At 49.7% G+C, this 25,733-nt stretch overlaps 1 protein-coding gene and 1 pseudogene across 3 annotated transcripts in view; one reads left to right on the top strand and one right to left on the bottom strand.

Annotated features, from left to right (window-relative positions):
• Positions 1-1,308: 1,308 nt before the first annotated feature.
• Positions 1,309-6,375, bottom strand: LOC136322469 (large ribosomal subunit protein uL15-like; annotated as a pseudogene).
• Positions 6,376-12,315: 5,940 nt separating this feature from the next.
• The window catches only part of UBE2L3 (ubiquitin conjugating enzyme E2 L3), a 57,916-nt gene continuing 44,498 nt past the window's right edge, over positions 12,316-25,733 (top strand). The window contains exon 1 of one of the 3 annotated variants that reach the window (XM_066259970.1): positions 12,316-12,398. In XM_066259970.1, the coding sequence (XP_066116067.1) occupies positions 12,372-12,398 (27 nt within the window). In that variant the 5' untranslated portion in view covers positions 12,316-12,371. Of the gene's footprint in view, positions 12,399-12,842; positions 12,848-24,079; positions 24,157-25,733 lie in introns of those variants that run through there. The other 2 variants (XM_066259972.1, XM_066259971.1) reach the window with 2 other exon arrangements.

Raw genomic sequence — 25,733 nt, forward strand, 5'->3', positions numbered from 1 at the left:
TTATTTATTTATTTGTGGTGGCAGAGACAAAGAGAGTCAGAGAGAGGGACAGATAGGGACAGACAGACAGGAAGGGAGAGAGATGAGAAACATCAGTTCCTCGTTGCGGTTCCTTTGTTGTTCATTGATTGATTTCTCATATGTGCCTTGACCAGGAGGCTACAGCAGACCCAGTGACCCCTTCGCTCGAGCCAGCAACCTTGGGCTCAAGCTGATGAGCCTAGCTCAAACCAGATGAGCCCGCGCTCAAGCTGGCGACCTTAGGATCTCCAACCTGGATCTTCCACATCCCAGTACGATGCTCTATCCACTGTGCCACCACCTGGTCAGGTTCCCCAGGACTTTATAGCCTTTGTGTCTCACTTGGAACCTCTCCTTTTGGAACAGGTATATATCTGACTCACATTTGTATCCCTTCCCAGGGTGGGCTGAAGAGTAAGAGTAAGTAAAAAATCCCTCCCCAGAAAGGAGTGAGAACACAGGGCCAGTCAGACCGGAAGGGTATGAAGGGCACTCTTGACCTGACCATTTGATCTGACTACCTCCCACATTCAGGTACCACCTGGCATCAAGGGTCAGGCCTCCAACTCCAGGCTGCTCATCACAGCCTTGGGCAGAGGACTCACACTCTGAGAGTGAAGGTGTGGCCTCAGTAGAGATGTTGGTGGGAACCTGAGCTTTAGCACACACACACACACACACACACAGACACACACACACAGCTTCTTTTGGCCTAGCTACCCATACGGTTAGGAGCTCAGGAGCCCTTCTTAAATCTGGCTCCTCCCTGCCCTTCCTGCCCTAGGACCATGGCTCCTGAGATACAGATGAATGTCTGGTACCTGGCCATTTATATCTAGATCATAATGTTATGATCACATTAGAGACCTTTTTTTTTCTTGGTCTATGGTGCAGGCCTGGCCTGGGCAGCACCTGGCGTCTGTCACAATTCAGGCTCTCAGGGTCTGCTGCCCTGAGGATGGCTTCCTGGTCATGCGTCACCTACACAACACTTCTGAGTGAATTCCCCACACCCACCCCAACAGCTTCTCTTCTGTGACATCTTTCTGAGTTGCTCCTGGTACAGGACAGACAGGCCCTCTCACACAGTCATCTCATCAGGTAGGTGGGCAGGTGATCTTGGCCCCATCTTAAAGGTGGGAAGGAAAACTGAGGCTCTGAGAAGCAAGTGCTGTGTTCATTCAGCATGTGGCCTTGTGGGCTCCTCCCTTTGCTGTACCCATTTTTTTTCTTTTTCTGAAGACAAAAGCACTTGTGAGCATTGAATGAACTTTCCTTCATGTGACTTCAAGCTATCAGGACACAGGCTCCACTGACACCCTTAATGTTCTCTTCAGCTCTTCTGCTAAAGAATTTGGCCCTCACAATGACAGCCTGTTTTGGGAGCTTTCTCTCCCCTAGAACTTTGCAGTAGCTCGATCGCACCACATCAATAACAGGAGCAGCTCCAGTCTTGTTTTTGGCAGAATTTACTCATGTCTGCTCACTGACCAGGGGCCACCGTTTATCAAGGTTGAGTTGGGCAGAAGCTCTGGTTCTGCTTTAAGTGGTAATGCCTCACATCAACTTTCCCAAAGTAGCCTTGGTGGTATTTGTCTCAAAGTTGATCCTGTAATGATGCAAGCCACCTCCTGTGTGCTTCCCATGCTTGCAGATGTGGCCGTGGCTATGGCTCATGTGGCCCCAAAGTTTCTGGATCTTCCTCAGTCTGGCTGGTATGTAAGTGGCTGAGATGCAAATATACTCATATTTTCAAACTGTTCCTTTGAATGACTGGTGTGCCTCAGGATATGCCTTTAGGCAGTGGTGAGTAACAAGAACACAGGGAATCATGGCTGCAGATATTCTATTTGAGAAATAAGGAGAATGTGCACGGGGAGATGGCAGGCAAGATGCAAGGATGGCCTTAAGCTTTGAACTGGTGCTGGGCCACTGGATGCAGTAGTCACAGGGAGGGTTTCTTAATGGAATCCTCACTACAGCTCTGATAGAGAAGGATCTGGAGCTTGGTGGGGGCAGGTAGCTTGCCAGGGCACATGGGCAGCCATGGCGGAGAGTTGGATCGTCACTTTAGGGGAGTGGGTGGGGGCTCCACAACTTGATATCCTGATGCAGCCTAGAGTGGAGCCTCCAACAGGTCAGGAGGGCAGGCTGAGACCAAGGAAGAGGACTCTGGAGTGAGTCTCTGAGAACCCCAGTTACCATCCAGCAGCTGCCCGTGTTGGCACTAACCATAGCACGTCAGAGGCATCCTTAATATGGTTGAGTGGATGAGGAAACCAGGGCTTCCCCAGCACTGGACTTCTGCCAGCCTCACACTCATCATGTTATATGGTGATTGTCCATTTACCTGCCTGTCATCCCCATCAACTCTGAGCTGGGAGAACAGAGACTGGCATTAGTTTACCATGCTTGTTCTCTGGGTCTTGGCTTTCTTGCCTATAACATGAAAAGGATGGATTACATGGGTGGTTTTCAAACTGAGTTCCTTAGGGCTCAAGGTTCCTGGGAAATACTATAGGATTGTTAGGGTTGGAAAGGATATGACAGGAGTTGAAGGGGAGACACTGTCCCATTATTTCAATAGTGTCCTTTATCATATTCTAAGGAGGACTTTGTTTTAAAAGTGTTTTAGAGAGGTGCTGCTAGAAACACATTTGAAAATGTCTGGGTTAGAGATCCTCCTCTGTATTATATATATATACACACGCTACCCTAATAGTGTGCAATTCCACTGACCCAGAGAGAAGGCACATGCCCCCTTCACTTCACCCCACATCGCCAGCCCTGTATTCCATGCTGCCTCTCCCTATAGCCCCAGTTTATGACCTTTGGGCTATGTGGTCATGGAGTCTGGAATTCTGGGTAATCTGGTTCATATCCTCCTGTGCCAGCCTGGCCTGGCCCTATTTGAACTCTGCCACCCAATCACTAAACTTTGCAGATTTCACCTGGCCTTGATGAGGGTCTTGGGCTCTATCCGGAGTGCCTACCAAAAGGTTTTAAGTTTCCTAACATCTGCAGCTACAGTAGTCTCAGCTTTCCACTTTACTTGCCTTAATTTGGGGTCAATGTGCTTTTTTTTGTTGCTGTTTTTTTTCTTTATTTTCTTTTTGGAGAGAGAGAGAGACAGGAAGGGAGAAAGATAAGAAGCATCAACTTGTTGCAGTACTTTAGGCATTCATTGATTGCTTTCTCATATGTGCCTTGACTGGGGGGCTCCAGCTGAGCCAGTGACCCTTTGCTCAAGCCAGCTGCCTTGGGCTTCAAGCCAGTGACCTTTGGGATCAAGCCAACAACCACGGGGTCATGTCTATGATTCCACACTCAAGCCAGCAATGCCACGCTCAAGCTGGTGAGCCCACACTCAAGCTGGTGATCTCAGGGTTTTAAATCTGGGTTCTTAGTGTCCCAGTTGAAGCTCTAACCACTCTGTCATTGCCTGGTCAAGCTAATGTGTGTGATTTAAAAAATTTTTTATTGATTGATTTTAGAGAGAGAGTAAGAGAGAGAAAGAAACATTAATTTGTTGTTCCACTTATTTATGCATTCATTGGCTGATTCCTGTATGTGCCTGGACTAGGGATAGAATCTGCAACCTTAATATATCAGAAAAATGCTCTAACCAACTGAACTACCTGGCCAGGGATAAGTCAATTCATTTTCTGTCTTTTCTCTGATGTTGCCTCAGCATCTGGAACAGTGCCTGGTACATGGTAGGTGCTCAGTAAATATATGTCCAAAGAAGACAGAGGCAGATAGGCTAGATGTGACCTCTGTGTCCTCATGGAGTTTACAGTCTAAGGGATGACAGAGGTTAAACACAAATATAGCAAAGGAACATTGGGCAAGTGCTGTGAATGAGGGGTGTGGTGCTAATGGAGAGAAGCCTACCAGAGCAAGTCCCAGAAAACTGAGATAGGAGAATGTGTGAGGTCTGCCCAGAGCTCAGATCAGATTTCAGGCAGGGACCTGCAACTCCCTGCAATCTGGCTCTCTGCACTGGCCCTCTTCCATGCCAACTCCACCCAGGGCAGGCCCACACCCCTTCTGGCATTGACTCTTAACAATTCTGTCATGGTTCTCCTTTGCCTGAAGAGAAACTGGAGCTCAGAGAGGAAAGGTTACTTATCAGAACCCCAACTAGGACTTTTTTTTTTTTTTCTTTCATTTTTCTGAAGCTGGAAACAGGGAGAGACAGTCAGACAGACTCCTGCATGCGCCCGACCGGGATCCACCCGGCACGCCCACCAGGGGCGGTGCTCTGCCCCCCAGGGGGCGATGCTCTGCCCATCCTGGGCGTCGCCATATTGCGACCAGAGCCACTCTAGCGCCTGAGGCAGAGGCCACAGAGCCATCCCCAGCGCCCGGGCCATCTTTGCTCCAATGGAGCCTTGGCTGCGGGAGGGGAAGAGAGAGACAGTGAGGAAAGCACGGCGGAGGGGTGGAGAAGCAAATGGGCGCTTCTCCTATGTGCCCTGGCCGGGAATCGAACCCGGGTCCTCCGCACGCTAGGTCGACGCTCTACCGCTGAGCCAACCGGCCAGGGCTAGGACTTATTTTTATCATGACTGCCACCTCCAGCATTGCTGCTTCCTGGATGGGCCTAGATACTTGGAGAAGGACCATGCTGCTCTCTGCCTCTACTTCCTGGGCCCTGCAGCCTGCTCTGGACGGTCCATGTCCTCCTGGGCAGGGAGGGGCACTGTGGCCAGCTTTCAGCCTGTGGCCTGCTGCATTGGCCTCTCACCATGGCATCCCTGGCCTCACTCCTCGAGCATATGCTCTGTGTGTAGCCAGCCTCCCCCCACCTGTATTTTACATGCCTTGTCCCTGAGTCTTCACCACAGCCATGGAGGCTGGCACTGTCCTCTGCAAATAAGGATACTGCCCAGGGTCACACAAGGACTTGTGCCCAGGACTATGTGATCCAAGTATGTGCACACTGACTCTGGCAGCCAGAATGTAATTCTGGCTCAGACAAGCCCTCAGACAAATGGCTGCTATTTCCCGAGGACCCTGTTGCTGTTGGCAGCATCACAGTTTTCCAGCTACCCACTGCTGCCAGGACAGACTTATCTTCTATCTTCCCCTCTAGATCTGTTCTCTCTTTCTCCCTTTCTTGCTTTCTTTCCCCTTCCTTCCTTCCTTCCTTCCTTCCTTCCTTCCTTCCTTCCTTCCTTCCTTCCTTTCTTCCTTTCTTTTTTTAGATTTTATTTATTCATTTTTTGAAATACAGAAGAGTGAGAGAGAGAAAGAGGGGGGAGAAGAAGGAAGCATCAACTTGTAGCAGTTGCTTCCTGAATGTGCCTTGACCAGGCAAGCCCAGGGTTTCAAACTGGTGACCTCAGCATTCCATGTCAGTGCTTTAGCCACTGTGCCACCACAGGTCAGGCCCCTCTGGGCTTGTTCTAATTATCCTCCTTTCTTTGCATCCTGAAACACAAGGCCCTACCTAACTCCCCATTAGTACCAGTGGCAATGCCGTTAGTCCAGTCATTTGGCCATTGCTCTGGGTCAAGGGACAGTCCTTTATCAAATGTTTGTTCAGTGCCCAACCTAGTCAGGGCGGGGTGGGGTCAGGCAATGTATTAATTTCTTCATTCTTCAAACATACACAATTTCCGATGGGGTTTGCTGAAGGGAGAAAGGAATGAGGATGCAAGGAAAATAGGATAGGACAGAAGGAGGGAGAATGGGAGGGAAGAAGGGAAAATAGGATAGGACAGAAGGAGGGAGAATGGGAGGGAAGAAGGGAAAATAGGATAGGACAGAAGGAGGGAGAATGGGAGGGAAGAAGGGAGAGAGGGAAGGAGGAAAGGAGAGAGGAGGGAAGGAGACATGGAGGAAGCCCTTTTGGTCAATTGAGTCTCCCAGATCTTGGTTTACCCCTCATAGTCCAACTACAGACTTGGGATAAAGCTTCTAACCAGCTAGGTAACTAAGAAAAAGTTCATTGATCCCTTGAGCCTCAGTTTCTTCCTCTGTATATGGGACTGATAACAGTTCTGACCTCAGAGGGCAGTTGGGGTAGTTGATACTTATGCATTTGTGCTTAGTTCAGCACACAGAAGCTGTCAGGTTCTCCAAGTGAGTATGGTAGTCAGTCTTTAGGAATGAGGAGCACTTGTCAGATGGTTAAGGGGATGTTGGGGGAGGGAATGATCAAGGCACCACAGGCAAGGGGGCAGCATGGTCAGGAACTGTAGCATGGGTTCTGGCATGAGAAGAATGCAGAATATGAAGTATGAGGCTAGCAGAGAGAGGTCAGGGCAGAGCCTCACCAGTATGGACCAGATTGAGGTCTACATCCTGGAGCCCCACTGCCAAGCTGAGTGATGCCAGGTAAGCCATTTTCTCAGGGTCTGTTTCCTCCGATGTCAAATAAAAAATACATATTTTTTAGAGAGACAGTGAGAGAGTCAGAGAGAGGGAGAGATGAGAAGCATCAATTCTTTGTTGTGGCACCTTAGTTGTTCATTGATTGCGTTCTCATATGTGCTTTGACTGGGGGGCTACAGCAGACTGAGTTACCCCTTGCTCAAGCCAGCAACCTTGGACTCAAGCCAGTGACCATAGGGTCATGTCTATGATCCCATGCTCAAGTCTGAGACACCGAACTTGAACTGGTGAGCCTGTGTTCAAGCTGGATGGGCCTGAGCTCAAGCCAGTGACATCGTTTTTTTGTGTGTTTTTTTTTTTACAGAGAGAGGGATAGACAGGGACAGACAGACAGGAACGGAGAGATGAAAAGCATCAATCATTAGTTTTTCATTGTGCGTTGCAACACCTTAGTTGTTCATTGATTGCTTTCTCATATGTGCCTTGACCGCGGGCCTTCAGCAGACCGAATAACCCCTTGCTGGAGCCAGCGACCTTGGGTTTAAGCTGGTGGGCTTTTTTTTGCCTCAAACCAGATGAACCCGCGCTCAACCAGATGAGCCCGCGCTCAAGCTGATGAGCCCGCGCTCAAGCTGATGAGCTTGGGGTCTTGAACTTGGGTCGTCACTGCCTGGTCAGGAGACATCAGGGTTTTATTTTTTATTTTTATTTTTTAATTTTTTTTTAGAGAGGAGAGAGAGACAGAGAGAGACAGAGAGGGAGAAAGAGGAAGAGAGAGAGAGAGAGAAGGGGGGAGGAGCTGGAAGCATCAACTCCCATATGTGCTTGACCAGGCAAGCCCAAGGTTTCGAACCGGCGACCTCAGTATTTCCAGGTCGACGCTTTAACCACTGTGCCACCACAGGTCAGGTGACATCGAGGTTTTAAAACTGGGTCCTGGCCCTGGCCGGTTGGCTCAGCGGTAGAGCGTCGGCCTAGCGTGCGGAGGACCGGGGTTCGATTCCCGGCCAGGGCACACAGAAGAAGCGCCCATTTGCTTCTCCACCCCTCCGCCGCGCCTTCCTCTCTGTCTCTCTCTTCCCCTCCCGCAGCCAAGGCTCCATTGGAGCAAAGATGGCCCGGGCGCTGGGGATGGCTCTGTGGCCTCTGCCTCAGGCGCTAGAGTGGCTCTGGTCGCAACATGGCGACGCCCAGGATGGGCAGAGCATCGCCCCCTGGTGGGCAGAGCGTCGCCCCCTGGTGGGCGTGCTGGGTGGATCCCGGTTGGGCGCATGCGGGAGTCTGTCTGACTGTCTCTCCCTGTTTCCAGCTTCAGAAAAATGCAAAAAAAAAAACCAAAAAAAACAAAAAAAAAACTGGGTCCTCTGCACCCTAGTCTGATGCTCTACCCACTGCGCCACCGCCTGGTCAGGGAATAAAATACACTGTATCTTAGTATTGCTCTGTGGCAGTAATGCACTTAGTGGTAGGTACAAATGTCCAGCACCCAGTGCCAGGCACACAGTCAGGCGTAATGAGTATGAGTGCCCATTGCCAATTTCCTGCAATGTCTCTTATCATCTCTTCTGTTGTAGAACTTCTTCCATCTCTAGCCCTTCCACCAGACTCTGTCAGGTCTCTCCTCTGAACCTCCATAACTCACCAAACCCTTCCACCTTCTGTTATTTTCTTGGTGCCTGCACAGGATGCTGCACCCTTTGATGGTAGTGCCACCTTTGTATCTCCCTCTCTGAACCTAGCAGATGAATACCCAGGAACCTCTGCTGATTGGAGAAAGGAGCAGCATATGATAAGTTTGAGCAGAAGAGCCTGAAATCCAGAAGGAGGAAGAGGACACTTAAAAAAATTATTTATTTATTTACTTTTTTTTTTTTAATTTTTTTTTTACTTTTATTAATTTTTTTTTTTTTTTTTTTTTTACAGAGACAGAGAGTGAGTCAGAGAGAGGGATAGACAGGGACAGGCAGGAATGGAGAGAGATGAGAAGCATCAATCATTAGTTTTTCATTGTGCGTTGCAACACCTTAGTTCATTGATTGCTTTCTCATATGTGCCTTGACCGCGGGCCTTCAGCAGACCAAGTAACCCCTTGCTGGAGCCAGCGACCTTGGTTTCAAGCTGGTGAGCTTTTGCTCAAACCAGATGAGCCCGCGCTCAAGCTGGTGACCTCGGGGTCTCGAACCTGGGTCTTCCGCATCCCAGTCCGACGCTCTATCCACTGCGCCACTGCCTGGTCAGGCACTTTTATTAATTTTTAGAGAGGAGAGAGAATGAGAGAGAGGGGGAGGGAGGGAGAAGCAGGAAGCATCAACTCCCATATGTGCCTTGACCAGGCAAGCCCAGGGTTTTGAACTGGCAACCTCAGCATTCCAGGTTGACGCTTTATCCACTGCGCCACCACAGGTCAGGCCGGAAGAGGCCACTTTTTGTGTGTGTGTGTGTGTGTGTGTGTGTATTTTTCTGAGGTTGGAAATGGGAAGGGGAGGTGGCATAAAAAGATCATGTCTGAATGACAAGGGTTAGCTCAGTGGAGGATGGAGCTGGTGTGACCAGAAGCCAGAGCAGGAGAGGAGCCCCAAAGACCAGGCAGCTTTCCACTGGGACTAGGTACATTTCCTGCATGCTTATTTAACAAGGACACTCTTTAGCTCAGGTCCTTGGTTCCCCACCTGCAAAGTAGGTACAAGGGAGCCATCTTGCAGAGCAGAGGTGAAGGTGCAGGAGGATGCTACAGCAAAGGCTAGTTCTCAGCACTTGACCTCTCCCAATACTAGCCTCTATTCTCAGTTTAGCATGTTTTTATTTTTATTTTATTTATTTATTTTTACAGTGACAGAGAGACAGATAGGGACAGACAGGAACGAAGAGAGATGAGAAGCATCAATCATCAGTTTTTCGTTGCGACATCTTAGTTGTTCATTGATTGCTCTCTCATATGTGCCTTGACCGTGGGCCTTCAGCAGACTGAGTAACCCCTTGCTTGAGGTGAGCCTTGCTCAAACCAGATGAGCCTGCGCTCAAGCTGGCGATCTCAGGTCTCGAACCTAGGTCTGCCGCATCCCAGTCCGACGCTTTATCCACTGCGTCACCGCCTGATCAGGCTCAGTTTAGCATGTTGAGGTCAAGAATATGCATTGTGCTTCCCCAACTGGCTTGGAATTCTTCAGGGCAGGATCCCTTTCTGAAACTGTGGTTTTCCATAGGTGGAAGCAGTTCCCAATAAAGTTGTGTTCTTTCTTGGACCTGGGCCCACTAAGCACCGGGCCCAGTACACACAATAGGACCGTGGAGTCAGTCCCCAGGCCAGACTTTCAAGTCCCCCATAACTCTGGGGAGGTAGTTGGTGGAGTCCCTCATACATTTGCCAAATGTTTATTAAGCACCCACTGTGTGATGGCCCTAGGTTAGATAAAAGACAGAGGGTCCTTGATTACATGAAGCTGTCATCTAGTCTGTCTCCCACTCCTTCCTTCTTTCCTTTCTTTCTTTCTTTCTTTCTTTCTTTCTTTCTTTCTTTCTTTCTTTCTCTTTCTTTCTTTCTTTCTTTCTTTCTTTCTCTCTTTCTCTCTCTCTCTCTCTCTCTCTCTCTCTCTCTCTCTCTTTCTTTCTTTCTTTCCAGAGACAGAGAGAGAGTCAGAGAGAGGGATAGACAGGAACAGAGAGATGAGAAGCATCAATCATTAGTTTTTCTTGATCATTGCGACACCTTAGTTGTTCATTGATTGCTTTATCATATGTGCCTTGACCGTGGGCCCTCAGCAGACCGAGTAACCCCTTGCTCGAGCCAGCAACCTTGGGTCCAAATTGGTGAGCTTTGCTCAAACCAGATGACCCCGCACTCAAGCTGGCGACCTCAGGGTCTCGAACCTGGGTCCTCGCATCCCAGTCCGACGCTCTATCCACTGTGCCACTGCCTGGTCAGGCTCTCCCACTCCTTCTTATTGTCAAACCTGGACTCCTGAACTGTGTAGGAGGCTAGTTCTATTTCAGGCTATATATTTCCAGTGCTCTTTTCTTCTCTCCTTTCCTGGGAAACTGATTGCTGTTAAAATGGAGAAATAGCCCTGGCCGGTTGGCTCAGCGGTAGAGCGTTGGCCTAGCGTGCGGAGGACCCGGGTTCGATTCCTGGCCAGGGCACACAGGAGAAGCACCCATTTGCTTCTCCACCCCTCCGCCGCACTTTCCTCTCTGTCTCTCTCTTCCTCTCCCACAGCCAAGGCTCCATTGGAGCAAAGATGGCCCGGGCGCTGGGGATGGCTCTGTGGCCTCTGCCTCAGGCGCTAGAGTGGCTCTGGTCGCAACATGGCGATGCCCAGGATGGGCAGAGCATCGCCCCCTGGTGGGCAGAGCGTCACCCCATGGTGGGCGTGCCGGGTGGATCCCGGTTGGGCGCATGCGGGAGTCTGTCTGACTGTCTCTCCCTGTTTCCAGCTTCAGGAAAAAAAAAAAAAAAAAAAAATGGAGAAATACTCCTTCACAAGGGGTAAGTGTGCTCTGAAACTGCAGTCTTCTCTTTGCCTGCACTGCCACCTTAGGTCCAAACCATTATCATCTCTTTGCCTGGATGGCTGCAATAGGCTTCCAAAGGACCCCTCATCTTCTTCTCATCCTCCTACCTACTTCCATTCTCCATTATTCAGTAAGAGTGCTCTCCTTAAACACCTACATCTGACTATTTGGTTGCTACCCACATTCATCAGGGGGCTCTCTCTCACAGCACATGAAGAAAAGCCAAATCCCTCTCTTTCCTTCAAGGCCCTCCACAGTTTGTTATCTGCTTTCCCCACTCCCTGTAATCCTTCATACTCAATTCTGGCTGCCTACCACCCAGACAGCCTCATTCATGGTCTTTGCCAGTGTCATTTCTCCTGCTTGAAACATTCGCCTCCAGCCTGACCGGCGGTGGCTCAGCGGATAGAGCGTCAGCCTGGGATGCGGAAGACTGAGGTTCGAGACCCCAAGGTCGCCAGCTTGAGCACGGGCTCATCTGGTTTGAGCAAAAATTCACCAGCTTGGACCCAAGGTCGCTGGCTCAAGCAAGGGGTTACTCGGTCTGCTGAAGGCCCATGGTCAAGGCACATATGAGAAAGCAATCAATGAACAACTAAGGTGTCGCAATGCACAACGAAAAACTAATGATTGATGCTTCTCATCTCTCCATTCCTGTCTGTCTGTCCCTGTCTATCCCTCACTCTGACTCTCTGTCTCTGTAAAAAAATTAAAAAACAAAAACCAAAAACATTCTCCTCCAAGCCTCCCCGCTGCTCCTTCTCATCCTTCAAATCCGTTCTTACTTGGCTGTAAAACCTTGGGCAAATCACTGGGCTTCTCCATGGCTCTGTTTTCCACAAAATGGGGCTGTTAATGGTCCAATGATAGCTATTATTATTTATACTATTTCCTCGGTAAGACTTTTTTGACTTACCAATGAAAGTAGATCCCTACAGTCATTTTTCCATCACCCAGTTTGTTTTCTTCACTGCACTTTAGCAGTGCTTGAAATAATCCTGGTTATTTATTTATTATTTTTAAAATATGGCAGGGTTTTTGTTTTTTTTTAAGACTTCATTTATTGATTTTCCAGAGAGAGAAGAGAGGAGGTTGTTGCTTCACTTTAGATCATTGATTGCTTGTCCTCTGTGCCTTGACTGGACAAGCCCAGGGTTTCCAACCAGGGACCTCAGCATTCCAGGTCTATGCTTAGCCACTTCCTCACCACAGGCCAGGCTAATCCCGGTTCTTTAATGATGTTGTGTGACCAATATTTATTGCGCACCTACATGCTAGGCACTGTTTGTAATTGCCATTAATTGGACACCCCATAAAGACAGGTCACTACATGCTCCTTTCAACCAAGTCGACCTAGCACTGTGGCCGGCACACAGTAGGCGTTTTGCACATCCGGTGCCCCGCCTTACCCGCCCCTCCCCCGCTCCAGGAAGTGCGGGGGCTTCAGCCGCCGGGGCGGCCGCGATGCACACTGGGAAAGCAGCAGCACCAGATCCAAGATGGCGGCTAGCAGGAGGCTGATGAAGGTAAAAGCCATTCTCTGGCGCCGGCCGGGCGGGGGGCAGCGTCTTGAGCTTGGGGCCTCCACGACGAGCTGGGGCTCATCGGGGCCCCGCCGCTTAGCCTTCCACTGTACGTGGCCCTGCCTCCCCCCGGACCGTGCGCGGACTGAAGGAGCTAACGGGGCCGCCTAGGCCTCAGCCTGGGCGGGAGTCCGCGCTGGTAGCCGCTACCGGCCCCTCAGCCCGGCCCCAGGTGTCCACGCTGCCCTCTGCCGGGAGCATAGCCAGGTTCCCCTCTTCGCGGCAGCCGCTTCCCATAAGTGGGGGCGGCGTTGATGTGGGGGCTCGGCCAGGTGGCCTCAAACCGGGCGCTTGCGGCTAAGGCCCGAGCGCTGGAGCCCGGACCGGGAGCCCGCGCCGCGGACCCGCCCCGCCCTGGGCCGCAGCTCGGGAGGCCGGGAGGCTTAGGCTCGGTAAGGAAGGAGGGTGCGGGGCGATGAAAGTTAGGTCAGTTTTTGGTGGGTCTTTTGAAATTGCGTTGGGTTCTACCAAACTGTTGGCTTGTGACTGCAGAGTCACACAGCGGCAAATTCCAACTTCAGGAAGGCGTGAGGTCGGCCGGGATTGCGGCGCGTTCTCCTTTCCCGTCTCCTGTCCTGCCCACCACTTAGTCATCCCGATCTCCTTTCCCTAATGAAGCAAAGTGTCATTTGGTGGTGGTGGTGGTGGTGGGGTGGCTTCAGTCGTTCGAATCATAACCAGCCAAAGTTTTTAAAAATAACTTGGTACTTTGTATCTTGAATGCAGCGGGGTGCTTTCTTGCTAATTGGCTCCTTGGGTGAGGAACACAGATGCTAAATTGGCTTAATTCTTTCCCTTGTTTGCCGGCGTCCTTTAGAGCGGATCTCGTCAGCATTTGAGTCGGTTGTCCGGTAGCTGTAGGGCTGCACCCGGACGGAAATAAAAAAGACCAGGAGCTGGTTTCCTGAGGGAACTTAAAGAGCTGGGCTTCCTCCTGGGGAGAGCAATGCTTGGTAGAACTGAACATTGAACTTGGAATTACAGCCTCTGGGCGCCTTCTCTCCCTGAGCACATTTCCTTTTGTTCACAAGGGCTGGCGACGACATTTAACTTCATAAAACTCTGTTGGAAGTGGGTAGAAAAGAGTCCTAATCTCTTCTGTCGTTGACACTACCAGTCACCCAGATGAGAGGACTGTTGATCACTTATTTCCCTACTCAGCTTCTTAAGTGCGGTCACCCGTTAAATCTGAATTGTACTGTAGAAAGATTTCTTGAGGGTGTGCCTTCTTAATCTCACTGAAATTACTTGAATTCATACCCTTATTTCTTAGGTGCCCTCCTGAGTGCTTTCTTCTGATTACCTCTTAAGGACACCAGTGTTCTTTCTCTCTCTCTCTCTCTCTCTCTTTTTTTTTTTTTGAGAGACAAGAAACAGGAAGGGAGGAAGATGAGAAGCATCAACTGGTAGTTGCTGCACTTTAGTTATTCATTGCTTGCTTCTCATAAGTGCCTGCAGGGGGGCTCCAGTCCAGCCAGTGAGTTTGGGTTCAAACCAGCGACCAGGGGATTATGTAGATAATCCCACACTCAAGCCAGCAACTCCACGCTCAAGCTGGCAAATTTGGGGTTTTGAACCTGAGACCTCAGCATCCAGGCTGATGCTCTATCCACTGCACCACCACTGGTCAGGCCAGAGTTCTTTTTGTAAAGCAAATATTTAATCCTTCTACTCCTACTGAAAACAACCTTTGTGGTTTTATTGTCCTCAGCAGTTAATCCTAACTTTTTATGTGGCATGTGAGACCCTTAGGTTGACTGAAAGGTAATCTGTTAAGTCTCTTCTGTCCTGCTCCTTGGCTTCCCCACTTCCCTTTCACCTTCACAGTAGCTACCCTTTTGTTGTTGTTGTTAAAGCTTTTACTCTGTGCAGCCTTACACGTTCATGATCATGTTTACTCCCTGGTGAAATAGACAGTATTATTGCCATTTTGTACATGAGAAAATGGAATGTAGAGAGATTCTTTGGCTTGTCCAAGTTTTTCTATTAGGGAGAAAAAGTGAGCTGTGATATCAGTTTTGATTCCAAAGCACCCTGCTCTTGCATGTTATGTGGTCTCCCTTTGCACTTGCTGTTTGCTCGATCGAAAGTCTGCCTTCCTTTTGCTTCTCTTCCTATCCAGGGAAGGCCCAGGTTCATTTCCAAAGCCAGCTCTGCTGTTAATGTGTGTGGTCTCCCTTCAGAATGAGTTGTTTTGTTTTTTTGTGTAACTATAGCACTTTCTTTGGTGGTTTTTTTTTTTGTATTTTTCTGAAGTTGAAAACAGGGAGGTAGTCAGACTCCCGCATGCACCCGACCAGGATCCACCCAGCATGCCCACCAGGGGGTGATGCTCTGCCCCTCTGGGGCTTTGCTCTGTTGCAACCAGAGCCATTCTAGCGCCTGAGGCAGAGGCCATAGAGCCATCCCCAGCTCCTGCCTGGGCCAACTTTGCTCCAATGGAGCCTTGGCTGCGGAAGGGGAAGAGAGAGACAGAGAAGAAGGAGAGGAGGAGGGGTGGAGAAGCAGGTGGGTGCTTCTCATGTGTGCCCTGGTCTGGAATCGAACCCGGGAGCACTTTCTTTTTTCTTTCCCTTTCTTTTTAAGATATTTTTTATGAGTTTATTTGATCCAAAACTTACAGTTGCCAGGAAGCAAGATCTTAAATGCTCCTACAGCACTTTCTTTCTGTTTCTCTTTGAGCACTGTCACAATCTGATTTGTATTAATTAGGCTTGTTTTACCTATTGGGTTCTGACTACCTCTGGGTATCCTGTGGTCTAGCTCAGTTAACTCAATTTGGGGTTCCCAGGCTCCTAGGAGTTTGAGAGGGAAGCTGTTATGGTTTTTTTACCTATTAGGTACTAGATCCTAGGTTTACGTAAGTTCTTTTCAGTTACACTTAGAGTTAGTATATTGTCATCTTTATTCTACAAATGAGAAAATTGTGAGTGTTAGATAGAGGTTGAGTGTTGCTTAAGGTTGAGTAGCAGAACTGAGTGGGGAGTGATGAGATACTAAATCTCCTTGTCTCCAAATTCCATGCTTGTCACTATTTATTTATTTATTTATTTATTTTATAGGGACAGAGAGAGGGCTAGATAGGGACAGACAGGAACGGAGAGAGATGAGAAGCATCAATCATCAGTTTTTCCTTGCGACACCTTAGTCATTCATTGATTGCTTTCTCTTATGTGCCTTGACCACGGGCCTTCAGCAGGCCAAGTGACCCCTTGCTTGAGCCAGTGACCTTGGGTCCAAGCTGGTGAGGTTTTGCTCAAACCAGATGAGCCCACGCTCAAGCTGGCGACCTCGGGGTCTCGAACCTGGGTCCTCCACATCCCAGTTCGATGCTCTATCCACTGTGCCACCGCCTGGTCAGGCCTTTTTTAAAGATTTATTTTATTTTATTTATTTATATTTTTAAATCAGGTGAGAGGCAGAGAAACAGACTCCTACATGTGCCCCCACAGGGATCCACCCAGCAGCCCCTATCTGGGGCTGATGTTCTGCCCATCTGGAGCCACTGTTCTGTTGCTCAGCACCCGAACTATTTTAGCACTTGAGGCGAGGCCATGGAGCCATTCTCAGCGCCCAGGGCCAACTTGCTCATTCGAGCCATGGCTGTGGGAGGGGAGAAGGGGAGAAGCAGCTGATCCTTTTTCCTGTGTGCCTTGACTAGAATCCAACCCGGGACTTTCACATGCTGGGTTGACACTCGACTGCCGAGGCAACCGGCCAGGGCCTTATTTATTGATTATATGGAGAGAGAGAGGAGAGAGAAGGAGGGGGAGATAAGAAGTATAAACTCATAGTTGCTTCACTTTAGTTGTTCATTGATTGCTGTTGTATATGCCTTGACCAAGCAAGCCCAGGGTTTCTAACCAGCAACCTTAGTATTACAGGTTGACACTTTATCCATTGTGCCACCACAGGTCAAGCTAAAGTGATTTTCTTTCTTTCTTTTTTTTTTTTTTTTTTTTTTTAAATATTTATTTTTATTTTATTTATTCATTTTTAGAAAGGAGAGAGAGAGAAACAGAGAGAGAGAAAGGGGAGGAGCAGGAAGCATCAACTCCCATATGTACCTTGACCAGGCAAGCCCAGGGTTTTGAACCGGCGACCTCAGCATTTCCAGGTCGACGCTTTATCCACTGCGCCACCATAGGTCAGGTGTGATTTTCTTTCTTTTCCTTTTTTTTTTAAGACTTTATTTATTGCTTGACCAGGCGGTGGTGCAGTGGATAAAGCTTAGGACTGGGACGGGGAGGACCCAGGTTCAAAACCCTGAGGTTGCCAGCTTGAGCGCTGGCTCATCTGGTTTGAGCAAGGCTCACCAGTTTAAGCCCAAGTTTGCTGGCTTGAGCAAGGGGTCACTCAGTCTGCTGTAGCCCCTGGACAAGGCACATGTGAGAAAGCAATCAATGAACAACTAAGGTGCCGCAACGAAGAATTGATGCTTCTTATCTCTCTCCCTATCTGTCTCTCTCTGTCTCTGTCACAAAAAAGGAAGAAAAAAAAAGACTTTATTTTTATAGAGAAAGGATGAGGGAGAAATAAGTTGCTTCACTTTAGTTGTTCATTGCTTGCTTGTTGTATGAGCCTTGACTGAGCAAGCCGTAGGTTTCAAATGGGCAACCTCAGCATTCCAGGTCGATGCTCTGTTCACTGTCCACCATAGGCCAGCCTAAAGGGATTTTCAATGGTGAAAAGTAAATATGTTGAATAAACAAATGAATTACATCTTGAAAGAACTTCAGAATTCCTCAAAAACTACTTTTTAAAAAAGATTTTATTTATTCATTTTAGAGAGGGGAGAAAGAGAGAGAAGGGGGGAGGCGCAGGAAGCTTCAACTCCCATATGTGCTTTGATTAGGCAAGCCCAGGGTTTCGAATGGGTGACTTCAGCGTTTCAGATCGACACTTTATTCACTGCACCACCACAAGTCAGGCTCCTCAAAAACGACATACTTTGTAAGACATTCAGAATCAGAAATTTCTTTGTAACAATGATTGCAGATGGTCTAAAAAACATTTTTAAAAAGGTTTTATTTATTTTACGGAGAAAGAGGGGAGTGTGAAGCATCAAGTCATAGTTGCTTCACTTTAGTTGTTCATTGGTTGCTTGTCATATGTGCCTTGACTGGGCAAGCCCAGGGCTTTGAATTGGCAACCTCAGCATTCTACATTCACTCTTTTTTATTTTCAGTGACAGAGACAGAGAGAGGGGACAGATAGGGACAGACAGACAGGAAGGGAGAGAAATGAGAAGCATCAGTTCTTCATTGCGGCTCCTTAATTGTTAATTGATTGCTTTCTCATATGTGCCTTGACCAGGAGGCTCTAGCAGAGTAAGTGACCCCTTGCTCAAGCCAGTGACCTTGGGCTTCAAGCCAGCGACCTTTGGGATCAAGCTAGTGACCTCAGGGTTTCCAACCTGGTCCTCTGTGTCTCAATCTGACGCTCTATCTATACTGTACCACCACCTGGTCAGGCATCTATGTTCACTCTTTATCCATTGTGCCACCACAGGTTAGGTTAAAGTCTTTATTAAAAAAATTTTTTTCAGCCCAGGCCGGTTGGCTTAGCGGTGGAGCGTCGGCCTGGCGTGCGGGAGTCCCAGGTTCGATTCCCGGCCAGGGCACACAGGAGAAGCGCCCATCTGCTTCTCCACCCCTCCCCCTCTCCTTCCTCTCTGTCTCTCTCTTCCCCTCCCGCAGCCGAGGCTCCACTGGAGCAGGGATGGCCCGGGCGCTGAGGATGGCTCTGTGGCCTCTGCCTAAGGCACTGGAATGGCTCTGGATGCAACAGAGCAACGCCCCAGAGGGGCGGAGCATCGCCCCCTGGTGGGCATGCCCGGTGGATCCCGGTCGGGCCGCATGCGGGAGTCTGACTGCCTCCCCATTTCCAGCATCAGAAAAATGAAAAAAAAACAATTAAAAAAATTTTTTCCCCCATTGATTTAAGACAGAGAGAAGCATCAACTCGTTCCATTCAGTTATGCACTCATTGATTGCCTCTCATACTTGCCCTGTCTGAGGATCAATCCCATGACCTCTGTGCACCAGGTTGATGCTTTATCTGCTGAGCCACCTGGCTAAGGCTATTTTGAATTTTTTTAAATTGAATTTATTGGAGTGACACTGTTTAAGATAATTTTACAGGTTTCAGATACCCAGTTTTTTGTTTTTTGTTTTTTAATTTTTCTGAAGCTGGAAACGGGGAGAGACAGTCAGACAGACTCCCGCATGCGTCCGACCAGGATCCACTTGGCATGCCCACCAGGGGCGATGCTCTGCCCACCAGGGGGCGATGCTCTGCCCCTCCAGGGCGTCGCTCTGCCGCGACCAGAGCCACTCTAGCGCCTGGGGCAGAGGCCAAGGAGCCATCCCCAGCGCCCGGGCCATCTTTGCTCCAATGGAGCCTTGGCTGTGGGAGGGGAAGAGAGAGACAGAGAGGAAGGAGGGGGGAGGTGGAGAAGCAAATGGGCGCTTCTCCTATGTGCCCTGGCCGGGAATCGAACCCGGGTCCCCCGCACGCCAGGCCGACGCTCTACCGCTGAGCCAACCGGCCAGGGCTCAGGTACCCAGTTTTACAGTACATCTTTGTATTCTTTCTTTTTTTTTTTTTTTTTTTTTTTCTTTCATTTTTCTGAAGCTGGAAACAGGGAGAGACAGTCAGACAGACTCCCGCATGCGCCCGACCGGGATCCACCTGGCACGCCCACCAGGGGCGATGCTCTGCCCATCCTGGGCGTCGCCATGTTGCGACCAGAGCCACTCTAGCGCCTGGGGCAGAGACCACAGAGCCATCCCCAGCGCCCGGGCCATCTTTGCTCCAATGGAGCCCTGGCTGCGGGAGGGGAAGAGAGAGACAGAGAGGGAAAGCGCGGCGGAGGGGTGGAGAAGCAAATGGGCGCTTCTCCTGTGTGCCCTGGCCGGGAATCGAACCCAGGTCCTCCGCACGCTAGGCCGACGCTCTACCGCTGAGCCAACTGGCCAGGGCCCATCTTTGTATTCTTTATTGGGGGTTCACCCCCCCAATTCAAGTCTTTATTGCCATTTGTCACCCATTATACCTTTCCCCCTCCCTGCAATGACCACATTTGTTTACCAAATTCTGTGTCCATGAATTTTTCTATCCTTTTGTTTTGGAGGGGGGTCCTTTTTTGTTCAGTCCCTTCACCACCCTCACGCAACTCTTACCCTCTGACAGCTGTCTACTTACTCTCTATGAATTTGTGTCTATTTTGCTTGCTTATTCATAAGAGTCCGTATATGAGTGAAATTATATGGCACTTGCCTTTGACTTGCTTATTTCACTTGGCATAATGCTGATAAAGTCTTAATTTAAAAAACATTTGCGCCTGACCAGGCGGTGGTGCAGTGGATAGAGCATTGGACTGGGATGCAGAGGACCCAGGTTCGAGATCCCGAGGTCGCCAGCTTGAGCTCAGGCTCATCTGGTTTGAGCAAAAAGCCCACCAACTTGAACCCAAGGTTGCTGGCTCCAGCAAGGGGTTACTCGGTCTGCTGAAGGCCCGTAGTCAAGGCACATATGAGAAAGCAGTCAATGAACAACTAAGGCAGGGGTCCCCAAACTACGGCCCGCGGGCCACATGTGGCCCCCTGAGGCCATTTATCTGGCCCCACCGAACTTCCGGAAGGGGCACCTCTTTCATTGGTGGTCAGTGAGAGGAGCACATTGACCATCTCATCAGCCAAAAGCAGGTCCACAGTTCCCATTGAAATACTGGTCAGTTTGTTGGTTTAAATTTACTTGTTATTTATTTATTTATTTATTTATTTATATTTTTCTGAAGCTGGAAACGGGGAGAGATAGTCAGACTCCGGCATGCGCCCGACCGGGATCCACCCGGCACGCCCACCAGGGGCTACGCTCTGCCCCTCTGGGGCGTCGCTCTGCCACGACCAGAGCCACTCTAGCGCCTGGGGCAGAGGCCATGGAGCCATCCCCAGCGCCCGGGCCATCCTTGCTTCAATGGAGCCCCGGCTGCGGGAGGGGAAGAGAGAGACAGAGAGGAAGGAGGGGGGAAGCAAATGGGCGCCTCTCCTATGTGCCCTGGCCGGGAATCAAACCCAGGTCCCCTGCACGCCAGGCCGACGCTCCACCGCTGAGCCAACCGGCCAGGGCCACTTGTTCTTTATTTTAAATATTGTATTTGTTCCCGTTTTGTATTTTTACTTTAAAATAAGATATGTGCAGTGTGCATAGGGATTTGTTCATAGTTTTTTTTTATAGTCTGGCCCTCCAATGGTCTGAGGAACAGTGAACTGGCCCCCTGTATAAAAAGTTTGGGGACCCCTGAACTAAGGTGTTGCAACGCGCAATGAAAAACTAGTGATTAATGCTTCTCATCTCTCTCCGTTCCTGTCTGTCTGTCCCTGTCTATCCCTCTCTCTCTCTGGGGAAAAAAAAAATGCTGCACCTGACCTGTGGTGGTGCAGTGGATAGAGCTTTGACCCGGAACGCTGAGATCAAAACCCTGGGCTTGCCAGGTTGAGGCAAATGCAAGCAAGGAGCAACTAAACTGAAGCCAACTATAAGTTAATATTTCTCACTACCCCACTCCTCCCTTGCTCTGTTAAAATCAGATAAAATCTTCAAAAAAAGAAAAGGCCATTGTTATAAAAATAAATAAATAAAATAAAAAACATTTGTACAACCAGTGGTGGCACCGCTGTGGATGGAGCATCAGCCTGGAGCAATGAGTTTGAGCCGAGGCTTGGGCCTGAGGTCTCTGGTTTGATTCTTGATCAAGGCATGTATGAGAAGCAGTCAGTGGATGAACAACTGAAGGGGAGCAGTGGGTTGTTTCTCACTCTCTTAAAAAAAATAAATAAATAAAAAGCATTTGCCCAAAACAGCAATTTTCAGTTGGTTGTGCTGCAGTACACTGGTTTGCCGCAAGAATTTTTTTTTTTTTTTTGTATTTTTCCGAAGCTGGAAACGGGGAGAGCTGGAAACAGACTCCCGCATGCACCCGACCCGGACCGGCACGCCCACCAGGGGGTGAAGCTCTGCCCACCAGGGGGCGATGCTCTGCCCCTCTGGGGCGTCACTCTATTGCGTCCAGAGCCATTCTAGCGCCTGAGGCAGAGGCCACAGAGCCATCCCCAGCGCCCTGGCCATCTTTGCTCCAATGGAGCCTCGCTGCGGGAGGGGAAGATAGAGACAGAGAGGAAGGAGAGGGGGAGGGGTGGAGAAGCAGATGGGTGCTTCTCCTGTGTGCCCTGGCCGGAAATCGAACCCGGGACCCCTTGCACGCCAGGCCGACGCTACCACTGAGTCAACCCGCCAGGGCCCCACAAGAATTTTTTTTTTTTTTTTTCTCCTCATTTTTCTGAAGCTGGAAACGGGGAGAGACAGTCAGACAGACTCCCGCATGCGCCCGACCGGGATCCACCCGGCACGCCCACCAGGGGCAACGCTCTGCCCACCAGGGGGCGATGCTCTGCCCATCCTGGGCGTCGCCATGTTGCGACCAGAGCCACTCCAGCGCCTGAGGCAGAGGCCACAGAGCCATCCCCAGCGCCCGGGCCATCTCTGCTCCAATGGAGCCCTGGCTGCGGGAGGGGAAGAGAGAGACAGAGAGGAAAGCGCGGCGGAGGGGTGGAGAGGCAAATGGGCGCCTCTCCTGTGTGCCCTGGCCGGGAATCGAACCCGGGTCCTCCGCATGCTAGGCTGACGCTCTACCACTGAGCCAACCGGCCAGGGCCACAAGAATTTTTAAAACATGCAATACCTGATTTTAGTCAGGGGCACTGACCTCTTTTCCCTTAGATGGTCAAATAAAAAGGTGACAACAGCCAACTCAGCATTAGCCGTCCAGTGTTATTGAATCAGAATTATACCTCCCTTTTTTTTTGGAAGAGGGAAGGTCAGGTTGGCAAAATATATATATATATTTTTTTGGTGGGCCACAGAGTTGTAGTAATTTGTATGTGCCATGAGATGGAAAAGGTTGAAAATCGCCGGCCAAAAGGATTAGCCTTTTTCAGAACCCAATTTAGGAATTACAATGTTAATAAAACATTAGTTTTTAATTTGCAGGAGGCTCATTCAGCATGGATGGCAACAACCAGATTGTTGTAACCATTGCTTCAAATCAGGAGGGAAATAGCTACAAAAGTGGTACCTGAAGGTGTGGCTAAGGAAATTGATTGCAGTTTGATCATTTATTTTCAGCCTCTCATTTGCACACTTCTTCCCTAAGGGCCCTCCAGCTGAGTATCTTCCCAGAAGGGCTTTCTCAGTAGGATAATTTGTGAATTTAAGAGAGGAGTTGACATTCTATTAGTTGTTATGGTGTAAATGTTGAGATGGGTACTTGAGGTTTGTAAGTCTTTTAATGCTGTTTAAATGATGTTTACTCAGGACTTCATGTTGGTATACTTTCAATTTATTATCACTTGTGAGTGAGTAGGAGGAGTCACTAAATACCAGTTCATTCCTTGGAATTAATTGTACTCAGCAGTAAACTAGTTTGCTTTTATTTTATTTTATTTATTTTGTATTTTTCTGAAGTGAGAAGCAGGAAGGCAGACAGACAGACTCCCTCATGTGCTCAATCAGGATCCATGCAGCATGCCAACTAGGGGGCGATGCTCTGCCTATCTGGGGCGTTGCTCCATTGCAACTGGAGCCATTCTAGTGCCTGAGGTGGAAGCCATGGGGCCATCCTCAGCGCCCGGGCCATCTTTGCTCCAATGGAGCCTTGGCTGCGGGAGGGGAAGAGAGAGAGATAGAGAGAGGGGAGAGGGGGGAAGGATGGAGAATGCAGATGGGCGCTTCTCCTGTGTGCCCTGGCCGGGAATTGAACCCGGGACTCCTGCACGCCAGGCCGATGCTCTACCACTGAGCCAACCAGCCAGGGCAAACTCGAGTTTTGAACCTCTGCCCTCCATGTCCCAGTCTGACGCTCTATCCACTGTGCCACCGCCTGGTCAGGCTAAGCTACCGTTATTTATGGCAGGACACCTACATCAGATTCCTTGGTGGTTTCCTTTTATTTCTTACCAGTCAATCTATGCTTAGTCCTACATGATTCCCTAGCCAGCAGTTCATCCAAGAGAAGTAAATGTACCGATCCAAGCCCTGCTCTGAGATTGGAACGAAATTGAGTAGGTCAGGACTCTGTTTAAAAATCCACGTTGCAGCCCTGGCCGGTTGGCTCAGCAGTAGAGTGTCGGCCTGGCGTGAGGGAGTCCCGGGTTCGATTCCCAGCCAGGGCGCACAGAAGAAGCGCCCATCTGCTTCTCCACCCCTCCCCCTCTCTTTCCTCTCTCTCTCTCTCTTCCCCTCCCGCAGCCGAGGCTCCATTGGAGCAAAGATGGCCCGGGCTCCGAGGATGGCTCTGTGGCCTCTGCCTCAGGCGTCAGAATGGCTCTGGATGCGACAGAGCGAGGCCCCAGAGGGGCAGAGCATCGTCCCCTGGTGGGCATGCCGGGTGGATCCCGGTGGGGCGCATGCGGGAGTCTGTCTGACTGCCTCCCCGTTTCCGGCTTCGGAAAAATGAAAAAACCAGGGGGCTTCAGCTGAGCCAGTGACCTCTTGCTCAAGTCAGCAACCATGAGATCATGTTGATGATCCCATGCTCAAGCTGGCTGAGCACGTGGTGAAATCAGCGACCTTGAGATTTCGAACTTGGGACCTTAACGTCCTAGGTCTATGCTCTATCCACTTCATCACTATCAGTCAGGTAAGACTAGTCTTTTAAGACTCAACTCAAGGGACACCTTCTCTGAGCTCTGTCCTGGAGGAGCTCGGTGAGGGAGAAGAATGGCATGTACCTAGAACAAAGAAATACTGGTCTCTCCACTCTCTGCCAACTTAATAATGGAGTACAGGCGAGGGAAAGACCCTCTAACATGGAAAAGGAGATGGAACTTGGTCTCTTCTCTCAGAATGAATCGAGTTTGGGTAGTTGAGGAGAGGGGTCTGGACTCCAGTGAGGTTGAATAGCTTTCATCCCTCAGAGTGGATGTGGGCCATAGTAAAGAGAGATGCCCTGAGGAACCCCAGAAATAATCTACCTACTCCTGGTTTGGCTGCATGCTCCTGACCTTGTGCTGTCCCCTCTTTGGGTTTTAGTTAGGCCAACCCCTGAGGTACTTTCCAGAAGCACTGTGGAACTGGCCTGGTTTTACTCTAGGCTGGAGCATGTCTAGCACACTTGGCTCTCCAAAACTAGGAGCCCTCCCTCCCTCTGCCTTGGTAGGACTAAGTTCTCCAGCCAGCCACTGGGAGAGCTCCCTCTCCATGAAGAGGCATCATGGAGGGAGATGCCAATGGGTTTAAGGACAGGTAGCAGAGAGATGCCATAGCTTTTCAGTTGAGGAGTCAGGTGTATGCTCTCCTGCAGCATCCATGAGAAGCGGCAGACCTCGCACTTGTGAGGTCTTTTGCCTGTGTGTATCTACTCTGGCCAGCCTCATTCTGTCTGTTCTTGAAAGCATAGCTAACTTTAACCCTATTCTCAATTGAAAAAAGGGGAGAGGAAAGGGTCTTCTATTCAGAGCAAAGTGTTGAGGGAGAATTCACCTTAGCAGTTAAGCGTCAAGTTCTGCAGTTTGGGTCCTGGGCCTACAGCATTTTAGCTGAGTTAACCTGGGAAAGTTAGTTAACCTCTCTGTGCAGTAGTTACTTTGTGTGTGAAGGTTAATTGAGTTGATATAAATCAAATGCTCAGAAGAGTGCTTGGCACATATTAAGTAAGATACATGTAGATATTACTGTTGGGAGTGAGGAAGACAGTTTCCAGGGCAGTGAGGAAAGTGGCCTCACAGGAGGGGAGGGTTTCGAGGAATGATAGAAGTGACATGATCTTACCACCAATGCAGAGCCCATTCTCTTACCTGCAGTGCTCTCCTGCTTTTTTTTTTTTTAAGTGAGAGGCAGAGAGACAGACTCCCACATGTGCCCCGACTGGGATCCACCCGGCAAGTCCACTAGAGGTGATGCTTTGCCCATTTGGGCCTATTGCTCTGTTGCTCGGCAACCAAGCCATTTTTAGTGCCTGAGGTGGAGGCCATAGAGCTATCTTCAGCACCTGAGGCCAGTTCTCTCAAACCTGTTGAGCCATGGCTACGGGAGGAGGAAGAGAAGGAGGGAGAGGAAGAGAGAGAGAGAGAAGAGGAAGGGAAAGGGTGGAGAAGCAGATAATCACACCTCCTGTTTCTTCCATGTGCCCTGACCGGGAATTAAACCCAGGACATCCATATGCCGGGCTGACTCTACCACTGAGCCAACTGGTCAAGGCCTTCTGCCTCTTGAAAT

Source organism: Saccopteryx bilineata, chromosome 2, assembly GCF_036850765.1.
Source record: "Saccopteryx bilineata isolate mSacBil1 chromosome 2, mSacBil1_pri_phased_curated, whole genome shotgun sequence".
In the NCBI taxonomy this organism is placed as follows: Eukaryota; Metazoa; Chordata; class Mammalia; order Chiroptera; family Emballonuridae; genus Saccopteryx; species Saccopteryx bilineata.